Raw genomic sequence first — 26,015 nt, 5'->3', positions numbered from 1 at the left:
TCGGCGACTTTAACACCGCAGATGGGCACTCGGCCCGATCTGGAAATGCCAACAATCGAAGCTGAACCTCTACCCCCCTTAGTGCAAACCGTAGAAGAAGGTGGCACCATGGCCGTAGTAGCACAAGCTGGGACTCTCAATCAGGGGTCAAACCAATCACATCGATTGATAGCTGAGCTTGAAGAATTGAAGAAGATCCAGCAGGTTTACGCAGATGCAGTAGCTCTGCTAGCCAGAGAAAACCAAGATTTAAAAGACCGGATTGCCCAAAGCACGAAGACCATCCAACAACTTGATGAAGCAAATTCAAAGGTGGTGGGTTTTGAAAGAAACCTACAAACTGACCTGCAAGTGCACAGGGTCAATTGTAGTTAGTGATGGGAAGAAAAGGTTTGTCCACAGGGACTTGGAGGGAGCTATTGAAGTTTTCTAGCTAGTCTGAGCTAGTGACAGGCAGTGAAGGAGAAGTAAACAAAGACAATTCAAGAACAATTTAATCAAAACAAAACATGGGAAAGAAATTGTGGATGGGGAGTGCAAGGAGATGGGTGAGAATTCCCTTTACCTAGCCAGTTCACCTAGGTTAAGTTTTTGTCAAATGTCTAGTTAACCAACCTTACAGCCTTAGCTAACCCCTAGTATTGGCTGTCTGTTTAAGGCACAACCAATCACAGACTAACTAGGCAGTGGCTTACTAACTAATGTAGCTGATTAATTCCTTAGAGCCACCACTGACCCCTAGCATTAGTGGTCTTCTTACAGCACCACTAATCACAAATCAGTTGGGCTTTTAGGATTCTAACTAGCCTAAGCTATTTTAAGTTCAGCAAAAACCATCCTAATAGCTAACCATCATGGTTCAGTTGTTTTCTCACCCTAGTGGGGAATCAGAACATGTTGCAGTTAAGAGTCCTCATGGTTGTCAAGCATTAAGACTCAGAATAAGAACATGTGAGTTAAACAGGGGACTTACAGGATCATGTGTAGAAACAAAACACACAAAATAATTAACACAAACATAACATGGATAATACAATCACACACAGAACACAACAGGATGTTACATTTACACATGAACACAACATTAACAGCACAAACAAATGATCATTTAACAGAACTTGAAAGTTCTGGATGCAGGCTAGTCCAAACATAACCTCAACAACACCCTCACAGCTCCTATTTATACAATTCGAATTAGGGTTACACTTTCCCCCAAATTCCCAAAACAGTGAATTAGGGTTTTTGAAATTAAAGAAATTGACATGACAATTCTCACCCATACTCCTGCTGCTCTTCTTCCTGCTCCGCTTCATGTCTTCCATGCTGCTACGCTCCAGCTCGAGCTTCCTCTGCCTATCAACCTAGTTCATCGATTTCAAAACCCTAACAGAGAGAGGGAGTGTGAAATCAGTGAAATAGGTAGCATAGGATGATGGGGGAAGGATGGGTTTTGGTTGTATTTGATGTAGGGTGGTTGTAGTGGCTGGTAGGGATGATGGCGATGGTAGAAGGTGATGGTGATGGCAGAGCTGCTCTCTGCAGAGGAAAGAAGGGAGAAGAAGAAGGTGGGCTCGATGGCCAGGGCGTGTTTGTTTTGTGGGATATAAACTTAGGTGCTAGGGTGTTGAGCGAGGATAAGGATTTTTGATGTTTGGCGAATCTCGACCGTGGGATGTGGAGATGAAAGATCAATCTGACGGTGAGATGAAGTGGATCCTGCAGAGACCGTTGGATTATACAATACAACAAAATTAACGACACCAGATGGAGTTAGGTGTTGTAGTGTTAAGCGGAAGTATCGAGATTTGATGCACAGGCAAAGAAGCGACCGTAGGATCTAAATGTGATCTAATCTGAAGGCTTGGAATTTAGGAACTATGGTGTTTTGCAGGGACTTCAGATTTTGATGCACGATGAAGAAGCGACCATTGGATGATGAGATGGATCCAATCTAACGGCTGAGAATGGAGGCGGGTATGGATATAGAAAATGGGTTTGGGTAAGGGTTTTGGGCTTGGGTATGCCAAGCCCATATCTTCTTTAAGAACAATTCTTCCTTATTGAGCCCATTCCTAGCTTTTTTGGTCTTGTGCGCACCATTCTTTGCGGCTTCCTTGCGTAATTTCTTCCGGCTTTTCACTACTCTTCAGCTCTTTTCCGCTCCGCAAGTCATCCAGACTTTATTATTACCTAAAAATGCAAATTAAGTAGAAAATATTTTCTTGAAAACAATGAAAATACAGAATATGGGATAAAATGTAGAATTAATGAAAAGATGAGTTAAATGCCAAGAAAAATATATAGAATATATGCACTTTAGCACTCATCAAATACCCCCAAACCTGAATTTTACTTGTCCTCAAGTAAAACAAAACTAAGGAAATCCTAACTATACCACTGTCGCTGGTCTCTCGAATGCATTTAGCGTATGCACTAAGCCTTTTAAACCACTAAGTGTCCCTAGTGGACGAGTTGAAGTCTCGTGAAGGTTTGCTTAGAACGTACCTACAAAGTTCTAGGTCAAAATATAAGCTCAGATTCCATCAAATGTGACATGTGCAAAACAGTTTAAGCTCACAGCAAAATGGAGATGTCAATCTAGCTATCGAAGGCACAATCCTAGCACTGATAACAAAAAAAAGACATGTGATAAGAGTGTAAAGTGTATCTACACATGTGTAAAGAAAGATCTGAAGTTATGACTACTAATCACCAAGAGATAGTTTCTCAGGCTAAGAACTGAGGTCGAAATCTAGCTAGCTGTCCGGACTTTACGAGAATTGTGAATGAGTTGGAGGTATTTCACAATTACTCGCGTTGTACATCAATGGCATACACCCTCCTTGCTTATTACAATGAAACAAAAATGACTATTTACATGACTCTTATTTACATTGACTATTCTCTTTTTATTTTTGGAACAAGAGATGGAATTGATAAATACTTGATTTTTTTGTATTTTTCTGATATTTTTTTCTCTTTTTTTTTTTTTTTTTTTTTTTTTTTTTTTTTTTTGAGAACAAGGAAACACTTTTGATACATATACAAAAGGAAACAAAAATTACATGACACTTTGCAAGAGGTAGCCCTTTTTGATGCACCCAGTTAAATTCGATGGTTGTCTTTCTTAATGTAACCTCCACCTTCTATCCCAACCAACCAAAGAACAAGCTAGTCAAGTTTCGTTCAGTATTCTAAAGTGATTGGCAATCGTAACTTCCTATCAAACACCTTGAAGATCGAGGCCATACATGTATTGGTAGATCGTGCGCGTGCAAATTTCTTATCACTATGTGAATTGTGCTAGAATCAGGGTGCCTAAATATCTAGACTAAGACTCCTAATAAAAATACATTTTGCACAAGAGTCAACATTTCAAGGTAAATGAGCTCCATTTTTATGATTTTTTTTTTCAATTTTTAATTTTTTGAATTTTGATTTGTCAATTTTTTGGAATTTTTCAATTTTTTCAAAAAGAAGAAGGAGTTTTGTTTTCAATTATGGCATATTATCGAAGTATCTACTTTTCACCCCCAAACCTAAACTAAACATTGTCCTCAATGTTTCAAAATATGGAAAGAATTATAAAACAATATATGAAGAGGATCATGTTGAGTAGAGAAAAAGGAAAGAAAATACCCGATTTCGGCGAAAGCAATATTAGAACTCCGTTATTCAAGGAAAAAAAATCCAACATATTTCAGCCGAGATCATATTGGATTAGCAAAATATATACAAAAGGAACAAAAAGGTTTTTAAGAAATTTTATCTACTGGATTATATACAAAAATTCACCATACACTAACAATCTAAAGAGTTGAGGATCAACCCAAAAGACAAAGTGTAGAGGTTTCAACAGCTTCACACAATAATAATATGGTAGGCATGCAAGTGAAGCTGTGAAACAAAATGAGCTACCCCCAAACCTGGATTTTACAGAAGATATAATTTTGAAAACAAAATCGCGCAGTTTCGGGGGTTCATCATGCAAAAGGTCTAGCTCAAAGTGAACTGTGCTAGGGACGGGCAAACATGCAATTTCCAACTGTGGTTCCTCAAATGTATTATACTTAGAAGCAAAATAGTCCAAGAGGACTTGGGAAGCACACAGTTCCAAACCTAGATTAGGCATTCTCAGAAAAATTGGTTTTACAATATTGGTACAAACCAAATCTAGGTTGGGTGGAAGGCCATCAGATTGTGACTCATGTAGGAGAATAGGCACGTCATTATCAATCAAATCAAAATCTCCTAAATCATCTACACATGTCACATCATGCTCACAATCATCAATCAAATTAGCAAGTCCACAATCAGAATCATCAACATCATCAACAGATTTGTCCTCATGCATCGGCAATTCAATGGAAACATCATATGGAATACTAGAAGAGATATCATTCATTAAGGTCTGGGCAGAGAAGCCTAATGTATTTGAACCCAAAGGTTCCATAACATCATCAGTATAGACATGTTCTTCTAATATAATATCATAATTATTATCATCCTCAACAAAACAAGAGTGTCCTTCCCTAAAAACTATAGTGTTTCTATTCCACTCATTTACCTCTAGATTAGGTTCATGTTCAATATGACTATCATGAGTAGGGTTAAAAACACTATTTTGATAATTAATTTCATTAGGGATAAAAATGCTGCTATGATCATTCAATGTATGCATTTCTAAACTAGCAGTGTTTTGTTTGAGGAGATTGATGTTTTCCATTATAGATTGCATACAAGGGCTCATGTGAAATTGTTCGTCCTCCCCTTGTGGTGATTGATACATGGGTGCATGGTCGTTAGGGTCTATAAATGGTTGATCGCAACCTTGAAAAGGTTGATTATGGTCCCAATAACCACCATCATAATAATCTGTAGGTTCTACAAACCTTGGAATTTCTCCAGTCCGCCTAAATTCATGGAAAATATAGCAATTCGCAATAGTGTGGTCTAAGCCATCACATGCGGGACATGCATAGATTTCAGGTTGCCTAAGAAAATTAGATGTGACAGATTCCTCATGTGATTGCATTTCTAAAGCTGCGATTCGAGCTTCTAATTGATCGATCAGAGATGATTGTGTGGGTGAGGCACTAGCAAAATGTTCATTTTCACGTTGTGGCGAATGATGCATGTGTGAATAGTCATTAGGGTTCAAGTATTGAGGCTCGGGACTTTGAAAATGTCCATAATAATTCCTATGACTATTGACATCATGGTCTATGGGAGGTTCATAACGTGAAGTATGTCCACACGCAAGTTCTCTAAGGGATTTGTTGTATTCCCCAACTGTAGACCAAGATCTAGACATGATTGGGCTCAAAAGCTAAGTAACTATATTACAAAGCCCAAAATTTGGTTTTTAATGGGTTTGGATTTTTGGGAAAAATTTGGTTTTTATGGGAATGAAAAACATTTGGTTTTTGATGGGAAACATTTGGTTTTTATGGGGATAAGCCCACTGTTTTGGTTGTGCTTTGGTGAGGCAATGGGTTTGGAGAACTGTTGTGAAACAGAGCCCAACTTTCGGCCTAGAGTTTGGGTACACGGCCCACTAACGACTTTAGTAAGCCCAGAAACTAATGAAGCCCAGCTGAGTTGGTAGGTTCAGTTAACCTTGTTTAGGTTGTTTGTTGGGTTTTTGAAACCCAAAATTTTGATAGGGACAATCCCACAGTTAAGCTCAAATACAAACCCAAAAGTTAACTTAAATTACAAGCCCAACAAAAATGGAAAAAATTATTACAAGCCCACAAATTAAAAATGGAAGCCCACAGGTTGGGTTCTCTTAATGGGTTTAGGCTTACCTTTGAAGCACAGCCCAGCTGCTCAGTTTGGTTGCAAAAGCCCAGTTGGGCTTTAGATCATCCTAAGCTTTGGCTTTTCTGAGGCCCAGTTGGGTATTTCAGTTGCAAAGCCCAGTTGGGCTTTGTTCTTTTTCAGCTGCTTGGAATCAGCCCAGTTGGGCTTTGGATCATAGCAACAGCAGGACCAGCAGGGGGTAGCAGCAGCTTGCCTTTGCACACAGCAGCAACAGCTGAGGCACAGCAGCAGGATCAGGAGCAGCAGCAGGAGAAGCAGCTCAGCTCTATTTGGGCTTCACAGCAGCACATCAGCACCAGAGGTTTGTTCTCAGCCTCACAGCAAGGTCACAGCAACAACAGCAGGGGCAACAGCTTCAGCAACAGGAGCAATTCAGCAGCAACAGGCTGCAACAGCAGCACCACAAGCACCTGGCAACTCAGAGAAGAGGTTCAGTTCCCAGAATGATGCAGTTGAAGCAAAGGAGAAGAGATTATGCAAATGATGCAGATGCACTAGAGGTGGTACTAAGTTACAGCTACAGATGCAATATGCAAGATGAGTACACTAAGATGCTTATCAGAACTACACAGCAGGTATGAGCATGCAAAGAACAGCAAGAAAAACTTCAAAAACACGGCAGCCAAGTCCCCGGCAGCGGCGCCAAAAACTTGGTGGGTTTTGAAAAAACCTACAAACTGACCTGCAAGTGCACAGGGTCAATTGTAGTTAGTGATGGGAAGAAAAGGTTTGTCCACAGGGACTTGGAGGGAGCTATTGAAGTTTTCTAGCTAGTCTGAGCTAGTGACAGGCAGTGAAGGAGAAGTAAACAAAGACAATTCAAGAACAATTTAATCAAAACAAAACATGGGAAAGAAATTGTGGATGGGGAGTGCAAGGAGATGGGTGAGAATTCCCTTTACCTAGCCAGTTCACCTAGGTTAAGTTTTGTCAAATGTCTAGTTAACCAACCTTACAGCCTTAGCTAACCCCTAGTATTGGCTGTCTGTTTAAGGCACAACCAATCACAGACTAACTAGGCAGTGGCTTACTAACTAATGTAGCTGATTAATTCCTTAGAGCCACCACTGACCCCTAGCATTAGTGGTCTTCTTACAGCACCACTAATCACAAATCAGTTGGGCTTTTAGGATTCTAACTAGCCTAAGCTATTTTAAGTTCAGCAAAAACCATCCTAATAGCTAACCATCATGGTTCAGTTGTTTTCTCACCCTAGTGGGGAATCAGAACATGTTGCAGTTAAGAGTCCTCATGGTTGTCAAGCATTAAGACTCAGAATAAGAACATGTGAGTTAAACAGGGGACTTACAGGATCATGTGTAGAAACAAAACACACAAACTAATTAACACAAACATAACATGGATAATACAATCACACACAGAACACAACAGGATGTTACATTTACACATGAACACAACATTAACAGCACAAACAAATGATCATTTAACAGAACTTGAAAGTTCTGGATGCAGGCTAGTCCAAACATAACCTCAACAACACCCTCACAGCTCCTATTTATACAATTCGAATTAGGGTTACACTTTCCCCCAAATTCCCAAAACAGTGAATTAGGGTTTTTGAAATTAAAGAAATTGACATGACAATTCTCACCCATACTCCTGCTGCTCTTCTTCCTGCTCCGCTTCATGTCTTCCATGCTGCTACGCTCCAGCTCGAGCTTCCTCTGCCTATCAACCTAGTTCATCGATTTCAAAACCCTAACAGAGAGAGGGAGTGTGAAATCAGTGAAATAGGTAGCATAGGATGATGGGGGAAGGATGGGTTTTGGTTGTATTTGATGTAGGGTGGTTGTAGTGGCTGGTAGGGATGATGGCGATGGTAGAAGGTGATGGTGATGGCAGAGCTGCTCTCTGCAGAGGAAAGAAGGGAGAAGAAGAAGGTGGGCTCGATGGGCGTGTTTGTTTTGTGGGATATAAACTTAGGTGCTAGGGTGTTGAGCGAGGATAAGGATTTTTGATGTTTGGCGAATCTCGACCGTGGGATGTGGAGATGAAAGATCAATCTGACGGTGAGATGAAGTGGATCCTGCAGAGACCGTTGGATTATACAATACAACAAAATTAACGACACCAGATGGAGTTAGGTGTTGTAGTGTTAAGCGGAAGTATCGAGATTTGATGCACAGGCAAAGAAGCGACCGTAGGATCTAAATGTGATCTAATCTGAAGGCTTGGAATTTAGGAACTATGGTGTTTTGCAGGGACTTCAGATTTTGATGCACGATGAAGAAGCGACCATTGGATGATGAGATGGATCCAATCTAACGGCTGAGAATGGAGGCGGGTATGGATATAGAAAATGGGTTTGGGTAAGGGTTTTGGGCCTTGGGTATGCCAAGCCCATATCTTCTTTAAGAACAATTCTTCCTTATTGAGCCCATTCCTAGCTTTTTGGTCTTGTGCGCACCATTCTTTGCGGCTTCCTTGCGTAATTTCTTCCGTCTTTTCACTACTCTTCAGCTCTTTTCCGCTCCGCAAGTCATCCAGACTTTATTTATTACCTAAAAATGCAAAATTAAGTAAGAAAAATATTTATTCTTGAAAACAATGAAAATACAGAATATGGGATAAAATGTAGAATTAATGCATAAAAGATGAGTTAAATGCCAAGAAAAATATATAGAAATATGCACTTTTTAGCACTCATCAAAAGGCACCAGAACCAAATCGAGACCGAAGAGTCATCGTAGCAGCTAATGGAGACGCGGCTAGGGTAAGTAGCGCATCCGACCCGAATTATAATGACGAGAGTCAGACTATCACGAGCAGAAGAGCGTAGGGCACCACCGCGCGATGGAAGAGCTGCGTGATGAGATGATGAAAGAGATCAGGCAATTAAAAAGTAGACAAGGCGGGGGAAGGTTAGAAGAGGTCATGAGAGAGGCTAACTCCACGCCCCTAACTCATCGCTTGGCCAACACCCCTATTCCGCTGAAGTGCCCTGTCCCGACGTTCGAATGCTATGACAGATCCAGTGATTCCGCTGCACATATTCAGTATTATAACCGTGTCCTAGCTAGATGGAGTCAGAATGACGCCGTACTCTGTAGATACTTCCCATCAATCCTGAAGGGATCGGCATTGTCTTGGTTTGATAATCTGCCGCCAGACTCCATCCACTCCTACGACCAACTCGCAGAAAAGTTCTTAAGAACTTACATGTACAACAAGGCTGTTAACACCGGAATGGATAAGCTCTTTTCGCTGGCAATTGGCTACAAGGAAACCACGAGGGAATACACTAACAGATGGCACAAGATCTGCCAAGCCATAGGAAGTGTGGACCCATTGGTAAGTATCAACTGCTACAAGTGGGTATTAGACCGAATGAGTCCACTATTTGTTGAGATTAATGGAAGCGTGCCTAAGACAGAGGGAGATCTTCGAATAATTATTGAAAAGCACGCTCGTCTTGAAGAAATCCAGCGTGAAAACCCGAGGGCGTACCCGCAGAGGTCTCATCGTACCAATTCCGCAGAACAAACCAATGGGGCCAAAAGGAATTTCTCAGTGGAACGGCCTCACGAAGATAGGAAGGAACGAAGGGATGAACGACGAAAAGACGATCGAAAATTCGAAGATCAAGTTTACACGAATCTCAATGCTAGCTATGCTCGGATCCTGCGGGAGATCAAAGGAAGGGAAAATCTGGAGTGGCCATGGTCTAAGGGAAAACAGCCCCCAAGAACCGAGAAGTCTAAAGATTACTGTGAATATCACTGCTTTAACGGACACCAGACCGAAAAATGTAAAAACCTCAAAATAATGATCCAAAAATTGATTGATGCTGGCGAGCTCAAACATTACATACGAAAGGATATTGCCGAGGATAGATCCAAACGAACCAAGCCAGTCCAACTTCCAGAGGGAAACCGCACAATCAACACCATCTCGTGTTCTGAAGCCGCAGGGCCGTCACTTACATCACAAATAGGAAAGAGGTTACGGAAGCAGTTCGAGGACCGCTGCGAATTGTATAAGATTGATGGGGTAGAGGTGGACGAGCACGAAGAGTGGATGGACTCACCTATTATCTTCTATTCTGAAGATATCGAAGAAGATATGGAAGACCATAACGACCCCCTGGTCCTCACACTACCAGTGGATGGATGTAACCTTAAAAAGAACCTCATAGACGGGGGAAGCTCAGTGAACGTTCTATTCTACGACGCATTCAAACGAATGAAGATCCATGAAGAACATCTAATGACCTCTTATTACACCATCTATGGATTCAACGGAGCACCCACGAAGCCATTGGGAGACATCGTGTTGCAGGTTAACGCCGTACCCATGAAAGTAGAAACACGATTCAGCGTGGTTGACGCCCCATCCCCCTACAATGCCATTATTGGATGAAAATGGTTACATAAACTCAAGGGAGTGGCGGCAACCTACTACCAATATCTCAGATTCCCTACACCTGAAGTAGTGATGGAAATCAAGGGAGATCGGGTCTCTGCAAGAGAGTGCCAAGCCACTCAGGATCGTATCAACAACGAACAAGAAGAGCAGCGAAAAACCCGAAGAATTAAAAATAAAGAAGCCGCGAAAGAGAAGGCCATAGACCTGTTCCTCAAGGAAACTACAGGAAGGGGTTTGAAAAAAGATGATAATGTCCTAAACACAGAGACAGGTCCTTCAGCAGCCAACGAAGGACAGAAACATACCAAATAACAATCAAAGAACGTCCCATTCCTCGGGGACCCGAAGCCGGTGTTCACGCCAGTAGAGACCGTAAAAGAAATCAACATAGGAACGGAGGAAAACCCGAAAATGATCAAAGTAGGGACCATAATGGACGAAAGAAGGGAAGATTCTCTAACCAAATTACTTAAAGAATACGCGGATATATTCGCCTGGAAACTAGGAGATATGCCGGGGAATGACCCGAAAGTTATCCAACACGAGCTGCACATCAAACCAGGCACGCCTGTTCAGGCAGAAAATTAGAAAAGCTTGCACCAGAGTATCATAAGGCAGCGGAAAAAAGAACTCGGAAACTACGAGACGCGGGTTATCAAGTAAGTCAAGTACCCTACATGGATCTCCAACATGGTCGTCGTCCTAAGAAAATGGAAGGGGGTAGGATATATATCGATTTTACTAACCTCAAAAGGCATGTCCAAAGGACAGCTATCCCCTGCCAAGCATAGATCAGCTGGTGGAAGCAAGTAGAAGGATCGAAGAATTGTCATTCATGGATGGACATTCTGGCTACAACCAAGTATCCCTGGCAGAAGAAGATCACCACACACAGCGTTCTAGACCCACATGGCCTTTATTGCTACACTAGAATGCCCCTTCGGACTCGAAACGCAGGGGCAACATACCAAAGAATGCGATCCTATCTTCATGCATGGATTGGTGTACCTTAGAAGTCTACGTCGACGATATGCTCGTCAAAAGTAAGTTTCGCAAAGATCAGCACCAGGATCTGAGAGACATCTTCGAAGCAATGAGGAAACATCACATGAAAGTAATCCAGAGAAATGCACTTTCGGTGTCACCTCGGGGAAATTCCTCGGCTATCTGGTAACAAAAATGGGCATTGAGGTTAGACCCAGTGAAGATTCAGGCCATAATAGAAATGCCATCCCGAAGAATTTAAAAGAAGTGCAGACGCTCAATGGGTCCATAGAAGCCTTGGGGAGATTTATTACCCGATCTCGGACAAATGCAAACATTTCTTCAATATTCTCAAAAAGGGAGCAAGTTTGAATGGACGCAGAATGCGAAGAAGCCTTCCAAAAAATCAAAGAACATCGCTTCAATTACGATCCTGCAGAAGCCGGATCCTGATGAGGTTTTGGCATTGTACATAGCAGCAACAGAAGACGCAGTTAGCGCAGTGTTGGTCAAAACCAATACGAAGATAGAACACCTATCTATTATGTCAGTAAAACCCTCAATTCTGCGGAAAGGAACTACACGAAGATCGAACAACTTATCCTAGCATTGGTATGGGCTACTCAAAAGCTGAGAACCTACTTCCTAACTCACTTCATCCGGGTCCCATGCAAAGCACCACTGGAAGCAGTCCTTAAAAGCGCAGGAAAAGTGGGCAGAATAGCCAAGTGGAACACCCACCTGGATCAATTCAACATCATCCATGAAATTCAACATTCCCGAAAATCCCAAGTTTTGGCGGATTTCTTAGCAGACCTCCCCCTGGACAACGACGAGAGAGATTGAGGGAATACCAGAAGCCGAGGAAGAAAGCAAGGATTCAATGGATATCCTCGAACCCGCGAGTCAAAGACAATGGGAAGTCTTCGTCGATGGGTCCAAAAATAAGGAAGGAGCAGGAATAGGCATCGTCATCACCACCCCAACCGGAGAAAGGATCGTACAGGCACTCAGGTTAGAATTCAAAGAGCACTAACAACATCGTCGAATACGAGGCAGTCGTACATGCCCTCCGTTTAATAATAGAAATGGGGGTAACCGATGTAAGACTGACAAGTGATTCACAGCTTGTCATACGGCAAATAGGGCTCGAGTACAATGTGTACGACGACACCCTCTCAGCTTACATGGCCTTGGTCCAAACATTGGCATCACAAATTCCAAACATCAAGTTCCGGCACTTATGCAGAAGGGATCTCAGGCACGCGGATGCCCTAGCATATATATCATCCATGCTGAAGGAAAAAGCGTCGAAGCTATTAAGATAACAAGGGTATACGAGCCTTCGATTGCATCACAATTCTCCTTCGCTACCAATCAAGATACAGTGGAAGAAAATATCGAAGACCAGGTAGGAGAAGACATCCATAACGATTTTGACGAAGAAGACATCCTGTCAAGAGCAAATCAAGACGAAGATTTCAGCAACGAAGATGATTGGAGAAAGGTGATCCATGCGTTTCTCCAAGAAGGAACTTTACCCGCGGATCATAAACAAGCCAGGAAAATACTCTCCAAAGAGGAAGATATGACCTTCGGGATGGAATCCTGTACAAGAAATCCTTCCTCGGACCGTTACTACGCTGCTTGTCCAGAAAAGAGGGGCATCGAATTCTAAACGACATCCATTATGGCGACGCAGGGAATCATAGCGGCATGAGATCACTAGCCGACAAAGCAAAAATGCAAGGATATTACTGGCCCACAATGATACAGGATGCCGCAAGAATGTCCCGACGATGTGAAGAATGTCAGCGTTTCGCCAAAAAGATACACGCGCCAGCAACAACGTTAAATTTGTAGGTAGCCCGTGGCCATTTGCAAAATGGGGCATAGATATCGTCGGGCCTTTCATCGAGGGATCAGGGAAAAGACGATTTTTGATAGTAGCCACGGACTATTTCAGTAAATGGGTGGAAGCTAAAGCCTTAGCCAGGATCAGAGACGTGGATGTGTTTACTTTCATATTCCAAAACATCATTTGCAGGTTCGGCATACCAGCAGAAATCGTGTCCGATAATGGTAAGCAGCTACAAGGGAAAAATATAGACATGCTCTTCGATACTTTCAAAATAAGGAAGAACAAATCCACCCCCATATACCCTCAAAGCAACGGACAAGCGGAAGCCACTAACAAGACCCTCGCCCTTATCCTCAAAAAGCAATTAGACGAACATAAGGGGCGATGGTGTGAACAGTTGCACAATGTGTTATGGGCATACAGGACAACACGAAGATCTGCCACTGGGGAATCCCCGTTTCTCCTCACTTATGGAGCTGAAGCGGTCATCCCAACAGAGATCCTCATGCCAACCACAAAGATGAAGCATGGGAGAAAAATCTCACAACAGACATGATGTTGGAGAGATTGGACGACCTGGAAGGAAGAAGGGAAGCAGCATTGCAGAAGATGGAAAATTATCAACGAAGACTAGCAAGGGAGTACAACAAAAAGGTAAAACTTCGAAATTTTGTAGAGGGGCAGTATGTGCTAAGAACAATCCCACAGTATCAACGAGAAAAGAAATAGGAAAAGCTAGCACCTACGTGGGGAGGACCTTTTATAATACACGACATTGCAGGGACGGTTCCTACCATCTTCACAATATGAAAGGCGAAGTACTCCGATATCCTCGGAATGCTAAGTGGCTCAAACCATACTACCCATAGGTGCAACGCAGCTTTGCATCTGCGTGAAGAATCCCAGAAGAAGAAGGCAGCGTAACCGCTCTACATGTTTCTATCTCTGGACGAGGAGTAGAAAGCCTCAACCTATCAATCAAACAAGCCTTCTGAAATTCGAGTAAACAAAACTAATCAACAATATTGGGGAAAGTAGTCAACCTACAATCTCTCAGGGCTCTTCCATCAGTGTCCATAAGTGTAAGACCGGGGAGAAGGCACCCAGCAGAAAGAGATACCCAACCAATCTTAAGGCAACGGGTCGACGGAATGGGTGTATGTAAATATTTTTACCCCATATCCTAGAACGTTGCCTCGACCCCCACCGTCTGGGAATCCTCTGTCCAAGGGTTCGCCAGCGGGGTGACAGGTCTCAAGACGATCACGAAGGTACCTTCCTTCGGTATCGCACCCAAACACTTAAAAAAAAAAAAAAAATCTTCTTTTGTTTTTAATGTCCTTCCTCACAATGCTTAAAATAAACAACAAACTGATATTGCAGGTATATCAAAAAAATGATCCATTTCATAAAGGTTGGTTACAAAAAGCGGCAAGGACAATACAAGGAATACACATCAAAAATATTTTTTTTACAAAATACTAGCAAAATCTAATGGAAGGCTAATGATGCCGCGGTCTCTACTTAGATGATACCACCCCATCATCAGGGTTGTTCCAAAGAGTTGAAGGGACGCTTCCACCAGATGAGGGTCCCGAGGAGCCAGGCAAGGAGGCAGGTACTGGACGACGCGGATAGCTCTTCACGAGGCCATGCTCGGTTTTAAGGCCAAGCTCAATCTTCTCCAGCATCTTGTTTGTCTCCTCAGCCAATTGACACCGAGACTTATGCATAATAACTGTCATCCGCTGGTGGGCTTGGGATAACAACGAAGATAGACGATTCACTTCTTTGGAAGCAGCACCAACGGCCTCCTCGCGGGATGCCGCCAAACTCTTAAAATGATTAGTCTGTTCTTTCTGCTGCGCTAAGGAAGATTGAGCCTTTTCAAATTTTTCATTTGCAACGCGGAGTTGTCACTCGAGCTCTGAAAAAGACAACACAAGGGAGTTAGCACAGAAAAGACACAATCACACTCGACGAGATAGGGTTATACCTTCGACACAAGCCGAAGCCTCTTCATACTCATTAACAACAGCATCTCGCGCTTCATCAAGATGGTCATATTCCGCGGATAATTTCTTATAATCTAGTTGAAGGTTAGTGAGAGTAAATTGACTGGCATCTAATTCTACCTGCTTCATCGAATCCATGTGACAAAGGTGGTTGACTTCGTTGTTTATCTCTGATACCCCTTTGCTAAGTCTGTACATACATACTTCGAGATTTCTCTCAGACTCAGCCTGGCGGGCTATTTCAGCGCGAGACGCAGCAAGGGCTTTGCTTAGAGCCCCAACTTCGGCTCTGGCATTGTCTCTTTCTCTGGTAAGACACAGCATGCTCTCCTTAACTCCCGGAAAAGGAAGGGAGCGAGCCTTTCGTAATTCCTCTTCCAGAAGATGTATTCTAGACTCCAACGATGAAGTGCGCTCACGGGATTCCCGCAGATTCTCACGTGTCCACAGCAGCGTACCATTGAACAAAGTACGGTCATGGTTATACAGATTCTGCATATCAACCATTTGAACATGCCTTGCGCGCCATCCCTCAGCCCGAGCGTCCCACTTTTTGGCTTCGCTCTTAATTTTCTCGACCTGCTCTTTTATACGAGATTTTTGCCGTGCCCTTTCATTTCGAAGCCATATCAGCTCAGGGACGCCACCCACTGAAGATAGGGTGGGGAGACTCAGACAGAACAACAAAGTAGTAGAGAGGAATTACGAGATAAAAAATGGAGAAGAACCAAACCTGTGAAAGCTGAAACTTGGCCGCGGGTTTGCTCTAACTCAGCGTGTACGGCGGCAAGCTCTGAACGAAGACCAGTCTCCGTTGCACCCAGCCTTTCTTTCTCTTTAAGGATATTCTTCAATTCTTCTATCTCCACCTCAGCCGCAGATAAGGCCTTTTCTCTGTGACAAAGCTTGGCCTCCAACTTCAAAGATTTCGCTTTGAAGAACTGATACAGCACATGGTTACAATGCTCACTCCTCATCATCTACACATCAAATGGCAAACATTATTACACCGAAGAGATACGTCACGAAGAGATATGTACGAAGACTTACCTCCAAGACACGCTGCTGGGGAAAACCGTATTGGTAACCATCGGCTATGGACATCATGTCAGCAACAGAAGTGGGAGGCTCCGATACGAGGGTAGCTTCGGGAACACTCAAGCTTTTCCCCCACATCTCAGATACACGCGCCTCGGAAGATAGTTCCATCATCCGACGGGTATAAGCATCGGAATCCTTCTCACCAGCAACCACCGGGGCAGGATGAGGGACAAACAGCAGACCCTTTTTCTTGAGCCAATCCATTATGGCATCCTCACCCTCAAACGTTAGCGAATGAGGGAAATCCTCGGAAGGCGAGTCAACCACAGACTTCCCCTTTGCTGATATTTCCCCATCGGCACAAGTTTCGGCATCAACATGCGCATTGCGATCATCCGCGCCCTCATCCTGAACAACAGCGTCTCCCTTACCAGAACCCCCGAGCACATCCCAATCATCATTGGGGGAAAGCAAAGAAAAGCCTTCGGGAAAATCGAGGGCATCGTCAAAGAGTTCCCCTGCGGAATAAATCTTGTCAAAGGAGAACTCTTGAGAAATGGTGGGGAGAGTTTCCGCAGCCTCACCAGCAGAAGCAGACATGTCCGCGACAACACTGCCGTCAGCCACTGCGGTATTATTTCTCACTTCAACACCATCACAACCCGCACCAATCTCTTCCTCGACATTAGGAGGGGAAGTATCAGTGCGCTCTTCCCCATCAGACATTTCCTCATCCTCGGCAAACTCTTCGTTCACCGGACTAGTAACTTCTTCATGAACCTCAGCCTCACCCGTCACAATGGTAGAAGACTGCTTGGGCCCAATCTTCTTCTTTTTCGACACCTTGGCAGTAGTGACACTCTTCGGTGGAAGTATAGCACCAGAACCTTCCTCCTCATATCCTTCAACGACGTCGAGAGCATAAGGAAAGTTCATGCCTTCGAAGTTTAAACGCCAGGGACAGAAATCTCCATAACGAGCAGGAGGAGATTCACGAGGCCTGCTACTCCCAGAAGGACGCCAACCGCGCGAACCGGGAATCCAACCATACGCCCAAGGACCAAAAATTTCAATAACAGTGGCGTGCCACTCATAATCATGGTCACGTTTGATCCTTTCGCGCGCGGGAAAAAGTTTCCGCTGACTCGACCCCTCGGTGCCCGGAACGTATTTCAGTTTGGCATCGCTCACCTCACTTAACAGACGAATTTCGCCCCGAGGAGCATCAAGGTTCCGAAGGCTAACACTCCACGGTTTACGGTTCCTACTATTGACATAATCCCCAAAGGAGTTGTTGTTTCAGGAGTATACCACTCCCTCTCAGCGGGATTTGGAACGTAACATGTCATCGTCGTCTCCCCCTTACTCCGCAGATAACATTCCCTCAGTGCGCGGAGATAATTCCCCGATAGTTGCGACACGGAACGACTGTGAGTATTGGTGGAAGAGCCTTCACGACCAGCCAGCACATCGTAATAAAAGGAATCACCAGACTTGTACAACAGCAGCATAAGACCCGCCTCGAAGGCTCCAACCGTAGTTAGCAGGTGAAACTCATCAAACTGATACTTCGAGATGAGCTCGTAAGTAATATCATCCTCAGGGGCATAGAAACGAACCTCGAAGGCTTGAAGCTCATGCTTTTCCTTGAAAACTTCAAGGTCAATATGCTTGAAAGTAACTTTCTTCTTGCTGACCGAAACGATGCGTATCACCGGGGAAACCTCATCCTCTTCCGCGGGATCGGACGAACCAACAAAAGCTTCGGAAAATCTTCTTTTCAAAGGAGGATTTTTCTTTCTTTTAGGATTTTTGATTGCTTCAGAATGAGCTTAATTTTCTTTCTTTTAGGATTTTTAATAGCGTATTTAAGTGTGAATTCAAATCTTATTGGAGCATATTCCATCACAAGGGAGTAATTTTCCTGTTTATGGGATAGTCAATGCGCCACAAATCACGGTTTAGTTTATTCTCCTCTTAACTTCTTTTTCGAAGCAAAGCACATCATATAAAGTTGGAATAAGCATCATTAGGACGGTAAACTAGTTTGATGCTTTGGTGAATAAATCAATTAATTCTAGAGGCCTTACCAAGTTACAAATAACTAACTAATATATCTGAACAGTTTTTTCTTTTCATTATCAAAGCCCTATTGTCATTTACAAATAAGTCTGAACAAGTTTTTCTTTTCATTATCAAAACCCTATTGTCATTTAGGAGATATTGTTTTCTGTCACAGTTTCATGAATTGAACTAATCAAAATATTGTAACTGATTCAATGGGTTTTGAAAACAATATCTATTGATCCCACAGTAACTATCAATCAATGACGTAAACAAGAAAATACCTCTTCTCTGTCAAATACTTGGCATGTCAACTAAAATGTTTCTGTCTATCAGACCTTCCATAAATTTCAATCAAATTAAAATCTAAATATGCACTAAGTTCTTAACTTATAACTTGGCCAGTCAAATACCATTGGTTCGACATTCATAACTATATGAGATTAGATGATCAGAGGAAAATGACCCCTAAAACATAAGAAACAATGAACGGTGGCTTGTTGGATTTAGAACTCAAGATGTAACCTAATAGTACACTTCCCGTAATATTGGATCATGGAAGAGCTTTGGCCATGTACTAATTCATATAGAAACATATCATTATGCATTTAGCCAAAGAAAGAACTTAAATAAAACAAATACTGCCAGCTTGGGTTCTTGGCTAAATTAGACTAGTAATTAGGGAAGATATAAAACCCTAAAATACTCATACCAAAATTGAAGAGGGCAGATGATCATGGTACAACAGGAAGAGATTTGAGGTGGGTGGAAGTAGGAGAGATCAATTGCTGTAACTCTTCATAATAGCTGCTTTTACAGTGATCACCCTAGTTTGTAAGTGCATATGAAAGTAAGGAGTTCAATGACCTCTGCAACAAAACGTGCACAAATGACTTCCAAACTGAGATATGACATCCACGAGACCTCCAAAGCCTCCGACTGCCATTACCTGAACGGAAAAGATACGAGGATAAGGGAAATTATATCTAGCTAAAGTGAATACCTTTGAATTCAGTCAAAGGAAAGTTTCCATCAATTAAGCAGTTAAGGCAAGCATAAGGAAGTGGCAAATTCTAAAAAGCAATTAGAATGTACTAATATAAATATATAATGAGAAGTACCCTGGATGTACTAATATAAAATATAACGATAAGTACTGTAACATATAAGCAAAAGAAAACATTCCAACACGCGTAAAGATATGGAAAAGGAATAAAGAAGATGAAGCAAATACATACACCCGATGGATGAAGGGAAATTGAAAATGCTGATTGTGGGGCACACTGAATCTGTGAGAGTGTCATCCCATTCAAATCAAACCGGCTGAGTAAAGGTTCTGCTCCAACTGCTATAATCTGGTATACAGAATGCAAGTAACATGTAAATAAATAGAACTTCAAACATGTGATACTATCTGGAACGGGCTATATCCAGCAAACCAGAACTGATGACAGTCTCAAAAAGTAACATAAGAGATCAGGAAGGCAAGAAAGTCACTGAACGAAATAAAAAATATGCATTTGTCTATATTTTAGGCAATACATGAAGGAAACAAACATAAACAAAGAAGGATTCTTGGTACGCTTCACATAACTCAGTCATTTACTCGGACAAGAAGAGACCTAGAGGCTCTGTTGAGTGTGATGACAATACTGAAATTATTTCAATGGGAGAGAATGTGAATCTTTAATAACTACTGGAGATGAGATAACAAGTGGAAAAGATGATTATGCTTTTATTTGATTATCCGACTTCAAAAAGCCAAATCCAAATACTAGGGAAACTGGTAGCTAGAGATAAATTACGATCATGTTGTAAGGGAAACAAAATTAATTTTCTCAAGGATTTCAAGGAATGAGGATTTACTTGATTGTCATCAAACACCAAGTCTTGCGTAGGAGAGCAAGTTTCAATCCTCGAAATGCACTCAGAGGCAGGAAGGTTCCAGATTGACAAACTCCTACCACTGCCACAAGCCTGGAGAATGAAATATAGGGCTATTTAACTAAAATAATTGAAAAACAAATAATTTCTTCTCATAGGAAAGAGAAACATTGTCCCGCTCCGTTGTCATAGAAAAACAAAGATACCTCTAATATAATGAGCAATCCATTGACAAAACAACCATCGAGCCTTTCCGACTAGGAAATGTCCCACATTATGGGGATTGAAGCATGGGTTTGTTGTATTGCAAATATTAAAATATTTGAGTGTGCATAAGCTACATAGAGAATCTGGTCAACTGGATGAACATAACTTCATCTCTTACTCACTTAATGCTTTTCAGAGCGCCAAATTCTGGTCTCTCATGATCACATCTTAGACTTCCCATAACTATTAGAACGAAAAACATCATAGATGCCAGCGTTTCGGCATACAAAATGTAATACAAACACACCTAAAAGAGAAATATGGCTATGTAAAATAGGCATTGCAGTGTAACACACACAGAAATTCTTACCAGCCAGCTTTCACTTGAATCCAGACCAATGCAACTAATCCACGGGAAAGCTTCCTTTGACTTCATTTGCTTTGGCTCTATGATGTTTACATATTTTCCACTTCTGCAGTCTATACTACCCGCATCAGACGGCAGAAGTGCAACCGAACTTAAGCATGGGTAAAAATACTAAAATTATGAAACTTTGGCTGATCTTGTGTTGTTTGCATATATTTGTGTGCAGTATTCTAGGTTATATGTCACATTCCTATTGTTGCATTAGACTTTAGATAAACAAAAGCAGGATAGAAGGATCATTTCTATATTGTTATATTTTGGCAAAAATTTACTAGAAAGATAGCTCACCCCAGATTCGCATGCTCCCATCCTCTGAACCAGTTATGATCTAAAACCCAAATAGTTGGAGTTGGTGAGCCATAATAATAGGATTAATAAAGACTGCCGATGCAAATCAGAGAGTAAGACTATGATAGTGTAAAGGATTACCTGATTGCTGGAATTACGTGCAACTACGCAATGCAGGTAGTCTGTGTGGCCTCTGAAAACCATTTTAATTTGGCTTGTTTCCTAGAAACAAAACAGAATGAATTGCAAATTTTCTAGGAGGAGATATTGATGAAACCTTCTGATAAGCAGAAAAGAAGGAAACCAAAGGCAAGGTTTCATAAAGATACTGTATGTGATATCGCCGTCTTTAGAAAATACATACCACATCCCAACAATAAGCACAAGAATCACCAGCAGCTGAAAAAATGGATCCCCCCTGCCAAAATTAAATAATTTTTTCATCAAAATATGATTACCACACACATAAAAATGACCACTCACGGCTAAGCCTCCTCTATTTCGCCAAGAGATTCGACCAGTAGCAACAATAATGGTATTAAATACAGCCCGACAATGTCCTCCATCTCTAGGAATCGTTGAGCTTAAATATTGGAACAGAACATCCTAACAAAGGAACCAGCAAGATAGCAATATATTTACCAGCAATGTCACCAAATGAAAAACAGAAGATACATGACAAATAAACAAAGAATCTTAACAAACCTGATAATCAACGGCTAGGGCATTGTTTTCAGGAATTGGAGAAAGAGAACCCCAAGGACCTCTAGAATAAGAAATAAAAAACAATGTAAGGATAACATCAACGGAAAGTGGTGTACATTATCTACGGAGTAATATATAGTAAGTGTATTAAAGCTGAGAAAAAGGTTGTAGTTCCATTAAACACTAGAAAAGCCCATCAGTGAAACAAGATTAGACCAAACATATCAAGGTCACTGACAACTTGCCAGGAACACAAAGACCGAGATTAGCCAGATAACGGTTATTGTTAAGAACTTTTTTTTGCATTTCTTCCTTAACTGACCACTCGTAATTTCATATGAATTTCAAAAGAAAAATCTTGAGAAAAACTAGTTCAGATGGCAAAATGATTTCTCTTCTCTATTTGGTAAAAGGTAGAAGACCACATCACCAATTCACCTCAATTAAAATCAGTATTTTTTTCAGATTACAAAGATAAAACTATGCACATGCTATTCTTTCTGAAGCCTCAACTAAACGTGTGAGGTGGCTTTTCTGTTATCCCTAAGTCGGATAGTTCCTTGCCGAGGTGCCTATAAGAGATAAAATACCAGTTTACCTTTTGTTAGGGCATGAGGCAACTATGTAACCATTGAAACATGATAGTATAAAAACAATGACGACAGGACAGTATCTGGAACTTTATCCTAACTCAAGGTCCATTCGTTGAGCAGATGCTTTATTTAGAACCAGTTTATAAAGGAATAGGTTCAGAAGATAGGATACTACAGAAGTTACTGAACTATGATAACAAGCTAGAGAAAAGATGCGTACACGACAAGAAAGATTATGTCACGTGATAACTTACTTATGCTGAGGGTTCACCAAGCCAAGTACAGGCTTCAAATCAGTTTCTGCAATTGAAAACCGGTTAGCAAGATGTATGACATCCTAAATACAGCACAAAATTTATCTCAGAAATACATGGTAATATAGAAAAAAATAGAATCAAAATACTTCCTATAGAATCATCACCAGCTAGAAGACAAAACTAATTACTCCTACCCATGGATTACCTGCATACCTTGGGCATGACAACCTGAATTGAGGATTGTGTTCCATCTCCACCCTTGAATACGACCATCATCTCCACAACTACACAATGATACTGATATAAGTCAGGCATTCATAGTCAGTATTCTTACGTAAACCAGATTTGTGATCCTTTTTCTTTAAAAGGATAAATACCAATATCACTATCAGTTTTGAAACAGATGATGTCCCACTGTTCAAATTTTTAACTATGGAATTCAGAAGTAGAGCGGTTAACTACTGAAATAGACTTTGCTTTTACCAGAAATGACTTGAGAAAAATCAATTTTAAAATAGCTACCTAGCAAAGAGTAAGTAATCACTATGTGAATGAACTCATCCAGTGGATGTGATTCTAGCAACTGTAAGAAGTGAATCATATCTTAAGATATCATTGAATATGAGCCCAGCACACTTCATGACCACCACAGACAATACTCTTAAGTACCTTAACAAATCAACAACCATGATCAACTTATTCCAAGTAATAACTAGTTCCATTGCTTTTCTGATAAAAAATAAATAAAACTAACTCCACACTTTTAGGCACCTAAATTACTTCTACGAAACTACACACGCTACTCAGACTCCATTAAGTATCACATAGCAAACCACAGGGAAAACGAGCAGCAGTGGACCTCAGACTCCACAACTATGGATTGTTCCGCAGACTTGCAATCCCAAATGTAGTCCAATTATAGTTTCATATTCACATCCATCAAAACAGAAACTCATTCGTAATACTACTACTACTACTAAGCTGATGTTCATTCACATTGTTCAAAGAGAAAGAGTGAGAGAGAGAGACCTCAACAGTAAAGAATCATCCCCATCACCAAAGAATTTGACATCATAAGCAGGTCCATTATGCCCTTTAAGTAAACAAAACGGTTCAGCCACTGAAGAAGATGCACACATATTCCTTCAAAAAAAAAAAAAAATTACTTCCCAACTCCAAGCAATTCATCATTAAAATCTGAAATTTTAAAAACCCATTGCTTACATTTGATTTCCACTCTTGCTAAACCAGAGATGCTACAAACAAAACAAGAAAAAAAAAACCAAATTCATTAGACTCAAAAGTTGGTCAAAATTAGTCAAGTGGAAGAAAAGGGTTTTGAGATTACATGATTAGAGATACAAGAAGAGATAGAATAAGGAGCAACAGATCCATCACTAGAACCAACAACAATGTATTCAGGGTTTTGTGAAGAAGAAGGAGCAAAGACTGTTCTGAATACAGTTCTAGATTGAATCTCTCTTTCTTTTAATATACTTTTTCTATATGATTCTTCATCCCAATTCCTTGCATCTCCTCCCATTTTATCACGAACTAAAAGATCACCCTGAAACTGGAATTTAGGGGGGAGTTTAGGGTTTGATTTTGCCCTTGGGGATGGCGGGAATAAAACCCTCGGTTAAGTGGTACAGGCGTACAGCAACGAAGTCCGAACTCCGAAGGGAATAACTGGGAACTAAACTAATATTTCAGCCCAAATTTCCCGGCGGGCCGTAATGGTGCGTCTAGCCTAAAATGCTTTGGAAACTAATATTTCAGCCCTATCTATTTGATTTACTTTTGTTATATGAGTGGAGACTGGAGAGTCATTGTTATGTTTCAGCTGCCATATCTTCTTTGTTGAATGATTGGAGTGGGATGGATATGGAGGAAACCAAGGAATATATAGTGAACTGTCAGGTTTGTGTATATGACGATTTTCTTCTGAAATATGGGTTCGGTTCTGGATGTGCTACTTTTTACAATTCTCTACTGCAGTACTTCCATCCAGTACATATTACTTACTAAAAAGTCTTTTATGTGCAGTCATATGATGGGGGATTTTGGTTGGTTCCTGGATTAGAATCTCATGGTAGGTAGATATTGCAAATTTCTGCAGTAGCCATGCTTTCGTTAATTTGGTCCAATATCTGCTTCCTGTTCAACAATTTTACAGCTATGTCAACTCTTATGACATTTAACATCCAAACTTGTTTAGTGATGAAGGTGGTGCAACATATTCTGCAGTCGTAGCTCTCCGTTTGATGGGATTTATTGAAGATGCCATTTTGTCAATATCTTCTGTTATTGATGTGGAATCGCTGTTAGAATGGTGCTTGCAGGTGCATTTTCTGTTTCGTATTAGTACTAGTAAAAATACTTTAACGTCAGGCGTGTATTTGAGGTCCAAAGGTCTAAATAGCATTATGTATTCTGAGTTGCATGTTAGTGTAAGCTGACTCCCTTCGGCCTTCACATTTCATTCTGCAGAGGCAAGCAATTGATGGTGGATTCCAAGGCCGTGTAAACAAGGCGACTTGACAAGTGCCATTTGTGTTTGCACAGGATTGGCGGCATACTGAGAGTGTTGGGGGCTCAGAATTTCTATGACAACGCAGTGCTAAGAGAAAGTTCTGCTTACCTGTCAATCTAAGGTGCTGTTGCATCTCCTTGCTTACTTGTTCTGCTAGATGTCAACAGGGCCTAGCTTTCACCCTTTAAGTTACTGGAAAGTGTTATTGGGTACGTTGCACAGTTTTTCCAAGTTGAATTTCTTACTGATGATTTTTCTTGCATTTAGCCTGCTTGAGGAGCCTAGTCTTAACCCACTTTGCATTGAACTAGGCATCACGGATTTGGCTGCAATTGGAATCTGATCTATGGTGTTATTCAGTTGTCTTGCATTCCTGTCGCATCAAACTCGTCTGCAGATACTTTACCTGGATCAGAGCCAAGAGTTTTTTGAAAAATTGAACTGTTTATCACACGGTTTAAATTGCACACTCCAACTTGCAGTGGGGGGTATCAATGAAAGTAACATCTGTGCATAATGCCAAGGAAGATAAAAGAACAATTTTGTTACCAACTTTTCTGTGTTTTAAGTTTCAATTTTTAAGCATGGATGTTATGAAACACCTTTATAAGAATTGCTATCTCGAATTCCAGCAAGTCTAAAGAAATATTAAGTGATGTATCCAGACTAAAGAAAACTTTATAAAGATAAAATTCGGGAAGTAGAGAAACAGTGTACTGCGAAACTTAACAGTCGGAGAGTTACTTCTCTAAATTCTATAAAGAAATCTCAAGTGATATACATCAAATGCAGTGGGAATAGACTTAAAGTTTCTTGATAACTAGTCGGAGAGTTACTTCTCTAAACATACCAAATTGAGAGCATTAACCAAAAAGAAAGATTAAAATAACTAAAAAGAAACAAATGAGCTTGTCAGTTTGAAATGCAAAGATCATTTTAAGAGT

At 41.2% G+C, this 26,015-nt stretch overlaps 2 protein-coding genes across 3 annotated transcripts; one reads left to right on the top strand and one right to left on the bottom strand.

The window, feature by feature from the left end:
- Nucleotides 1–18,686: 18,686 nt before the first annotated feature.
- LOC113299734 (THO complex subunit 6-like) lies at nt 18,687–24,208 on the bottom strand. Its single transcript, XM_026548809.1, has 13 exons — nt 23,887–24,208; nt 23,763–23,794; nt 23,568–23,681; nt 22,752–22,822; nt 22,536–22,581; nt 21,689–21,749; nt 21,348–21,401; nt 21,125–21,205; nt 20,984–21,023; nt 20,639–20,748; nt 20,044–20,154; nt 19,416–19,532; nt 18,687–19,126 (listed from the first exon to the last, which is right to left on the bottom strand). Exons 1-13 carry the CDS (start codon nt 24,079–24,081, stop codon nt 19,037–19,039), a joined length of 1,122 nt encoding a protein of 373 aa, XP_026404594.1. The 5' UTR covers nt 24,082–24,208; the 3' UTR covers nt 18,687–19,036.
- A 73-nt stretch (nt 24,209–24,281) lies between these two features.
- LOC113299735 (geranylgeranyl transferase type-1 subunit beta-like) lies at nt 24,282–25,274 on the top strand. Of its 2 annotated transcripts, XR_003335165.1 has the most exons (4): nt 24,395–24,458; nt 24,585–24,630; nt 24,757–24,880; nt 25,029–25,274. XR_003335165.1 is itself a non-coding variant. In XM_026548810.1 (3 exons), the coding sequence occupies exons 1-3, from the start codon at nt 24,294–24,296 to the stop codon at nt 24,789–24,791; spliced, it is 246 nt and encodes an 81-aa protein (XP_026404595.1). In that variant the 5' UTR covers nt 24,282–24,293; the 3' UTR covers nt 24,792–24,902. The 2 variants fall into 2 exon arrangements, 1 of the variants encoding a protein (XP_026404595.1); XM_026548810.1 differs by lacking the exon at nt 25,029–25,274 and having other exon boundaries at nt 24,282–24,458; nt 24,757–24,902.
- Nucleotides 25,275–26,015: the final 741 nt, after the last annotated feature.

Source organism: Papaver somniferum, chromosome 7, assembly GCF_003573695.1.
Source record: "Papaver somniferum cultivar HN1 chromosome 7, ASM357369v1, whole genome shotgun sequence".
NCBI classification, from domain to species: Eukaryota; Viridiplantae; Streptophyta; class Magnoliopsida; order Ranunculales; family Papaveraceae; genus Papaver; species Papaver somniferum.
Note: the sequence above shows the minus strand (reverse complement) of the source record. Positions and strands in the feature narration are given on the sequence as shown.